The 3,337-nt window shown below is 43.4% G+C and overlaps 1 protein-coding gene across 1 annotated transcript in view; it reads right to left on the minus strand.

The window, feature by feature from the left end:
- Window positions 1-351: 351 nt before the first annotated feature.
- Window positions 352-3,337, minus strand: part of LOC123052337 (palmitoyl-protein thioesterase 1) — a 10,028-nt gene continuing 7,042 nt past the window's right edge. Inside the window, exons 8-12 of the mRNA XM_044475480.1 lie at window positions 2,125-2,190; window positions 1,991-2,029; window positions 1,697-1,819; window positions 1,070-1,162; window positions 352-877 (exon numbers count right to left, since the gene is read on the minus strand). Coding sequence (XP_044331415.1) covers window positions 683-877; window positions 1,070-1,162; window positions 1,697-1,819; window positions 1,991-2,029; window positions 2,125-2,190 — 516 coding nt within the window. The 3' untranslated portion in view covers window positions 352-682. The remainder of the gene's footprint in view (window positions 878-1,069; window positions 1,163-1,696; window positions 1,820-1,990; window positions 2,030-2,124; window positions 2,191-3,337) is intronic.

The raw sequence follows: 3,337 nt of genomic DNA on the forward strand, positions 1-3,337 counted from the left end.
TCAATCACTAGTGATGTTGCAACGCAACACGTCGGTGGCGGCCACCGGAGTTGAGGGAGATGCTCTTGCTCGCGTCTCAGCGAGTGCACATGCAGTAACACGGCCTCGTTGCCGCAACGGAATGTCAGAGACGCGGCCCATGCGGGGGTGTCAAATTGAACCGGATGACAAGAGAGAAAGACTCGAGCTGCTGGTGAAATCAAACGACAACCAGCCCCAGATCGGACGGCTAGCTACCCGGATGATTTTCTAGAAAAATCATCCTGCTGATTTGTAGCAGCCGCCTTAAAAATGAGTTAAGATTCCTTTGAGATTGGAAAAATAGACGGGGATGTAGGAACGACATTTGCATAGAAAAGGTTCAGAAAACAATGTTTCCACCATATATTTCTTATGTTATTATTTACGTACAGAACTGATGTTATGATATTCCGTTTCCACGGTAGCTGGACCACATGCTAGGATCAAACTACCAGTCACAACATTTGCTCAAACTGATTCCATGATGACCGAAAGATGAGACCATTGCTGCAACCTCGCTAGTCTATTTACCCCGAACACAGCAACATTATGGTTCCAGTCTGTTTCGCCAATGTATTTATAACGTAATAATGCAGAGAGACATGGGTTGGGCTTATAAAGACCCAGAACAAGCACAATTACAGCCGCAAGCGTGGTTTACCTATCCTCGGTATGACAAGATTCGACGAATACTCTGCTTGGATGATCCACATGACGGTGTCAAATAAGGCACTATGTACTTCTTCATGTCGCTCCTTGATATGCGGAGGTGACCTCCGGGCACCGACACAAACTTAACAAGCCCAGCCTCATCCAAAGTCCTCAAGCTGATCCAGTCTTCGGTATATAGCTTTGTCTACACACAAGGCATTTTCTTAGCAGTCAGACACAAATGATATTAACCATACGAAATCGCCAGAAATTTCTTATGGCCCCCAATTTATGCACTACAAATCTGAAGTTGCTTTTCAAGGAGTTGATACGATGTGAAGAATAATGAAGTACTTTTCGGTACAAAGAACGATGCAATTTGGAAGAAGCACAGTACCTCTTGAGGAGGAAGCACTGGATTAAAGGCGCCATCAGGATAATAACCAAACCATGCCGTTTCCCGAGGTATCAGGACTGCATCGTCCTCAAACTGTTTAGCAGTTTGGAAAGGCAAAGCGTCAGCTCCTCAGCAGACAAAGTATCTCACAATGTGGAATGCACAAGACAAAGAGGGCAATCTGAGGCAGTAGATTTTTGAGCTACCATTTTGTTATATCATGTACTATGATTGTTGAGTATTGATTATATGTTCAACTCTTGTTTTGCATATTGAATATCACCAAGAGCAGTTTTATTTACTGATTATTCCCTATAGAGTACAACGAGTGGGGTACAATAGTGCCCAATATCAAATAACAAAAATGAAATTGACTAAGAACCTAGTTCTGCTCTGATCCCTACCACATACTTCCTCTCTTACAAATGAAATTTAAGTTGTAGCTCTGTCCTAAGTTAAACTGTTGTGTTTGACCTAGTCTAGAAATTAGCACATTCTCTGTAGACTTGGTCAATATAGAGAAGTTTGACTTGGGACAAAGCTAGAGCTCCAATTAATTTGGAATGTAGGGACTACCCTTGAGTGTAAGTGGGCAAAACAAGAATAGTATATGTTTGCTCAACATACCATGATCAGTACCAAGTTCTCCAAGCTGCTAAATCTTTCTTTATATGTAATGTTTCTTTCACTTGGTATCTCATTATTAAGCTTCGGAAGAAATTTGCAACCCTTCAAATAATCTGTCATATCCTGAAAAAGAAAGGGAGATTGGTTGTCATTTAGCAGATCATAGGATAGAAGTATTCATTGAAGGTATCATTTAGGATCACAGAACACAGCTGTACAAGTAAATAGGTTGAATTCAAACAGTGATCCTGATGGCCAGGATATGCAAGTACGAATATAGCATAAAGAACTCACAGTGAGAATCTTTAGGTAACCGCTAGGGGCAAGATGTGCCTGTAATTTTACCAACCTCAAGTTATTCAGAGAAACATTATGTGTCATGTCTAATAATGATAACTGTGACCAAATAACAGACACCACATACTAACCTGCACATAGTTTGAATATATCTCCAGTTGAATCAGCACATCAACAAGAACGCAAAGAAAACCAGACTGCAAAGAGGAAATATTTAATAGGACAGTAACAATAGGTGGAAACTGTATAAATCAATATCATTACCCAAAGTATTCAAGTTCCTTGTACAGCTAAATACTCCCTCCGTCCCGAAATAAGTGTCTCAACTCTAGTACAACTTTGTACTAAAGTTAGTACAAAGTTGCGACACTTATTTTGGGACGGAGGGAGTATAATACTAGAAAACATGAGTTTAGCAGCAACAACATTAATGAAAGATTTACATGATTATACTTTATGCAAAAATGATTGGAGGTATGTATGTTCCTACACACAGACAAAACAGCGGGACACTGTGAAAGCAACATAAGTTTACAATCTACAGATTTTCTGTTCATTCCATTGCTAACCTGTTGACCAAGAATTGAGGATATACAGTGCTGTTTGCTCTAGTGACTCACGCCAAACTAGCTTAATGTAACGCCCCGAGACCGATGTGTCAGGTGTCATCCAATTATTCGCTGTTGTTACTTTGTCATTGCTTGCGTGTCATGCATTGCATATCATGTCATCATGTGCATTTCATTTGCATACAGGTTCGTCTCATGCATCCGAGTATTTTCCCCGTTGTCCGTTTTGCAATCTGGCGCTCCTATGTCACCCGGTGGTCTTTTCTACCTTTCTTTCGTGTGTGGGGGTTAAACATTTCCGGATTGGACCGAGACTTGTCATGCGGCCTTGGTTTACTACCGGTAGACCGTCTGTCAAGTTTCGTATCATTTGGACTTCGTTTGATACTCCAACGGTTAACCGAGGGACCGAAAAGGCCTCGTGTGTGTTGCAGTCCAACACCCTTTCAATTTGGCCCAAAACCCACCTAAACCCTCTCCATCATCTCGGTCGTTCGATCACGATCGCGTGGCCGAAAACCGCACCTCATTTGAACTCTCCTAGCTCCCTCTACCTATATATTTGCACCTCCCCCGAAATTTTCGGGCGAAACCCTAGATCCAATCCTCCTCTGCGTCACCGGACATTTTCCCCGCCGCCGGACAATGTCCGCGCCGCCGCGTCGGACGAATCAGGAGCTGCCACCTGTCCATGCCGCCGTCCCCGCGCCGTCGGGCCTGAGGCGCCCAGATCCGGCCCTCCAGGCCCGATTCCCGCCGCCGCCAGGTCCCGCAC

Source organism: Triticum aestivum, chromosome 1A, assembly GCF_018294505.1.
Source record: "Triticum aestivum cultivar Chinese Spring chromosome 1A, IWGSC CS RefSeq v2.1, whole genome shotgun sequence".
Classification (NCBI taxonomy): Eukaryota; Viridiplantae; Streptophyta; class Magnoliopsida; order Poales; family Poaceae; genus Triticum; species Triticum aestivum.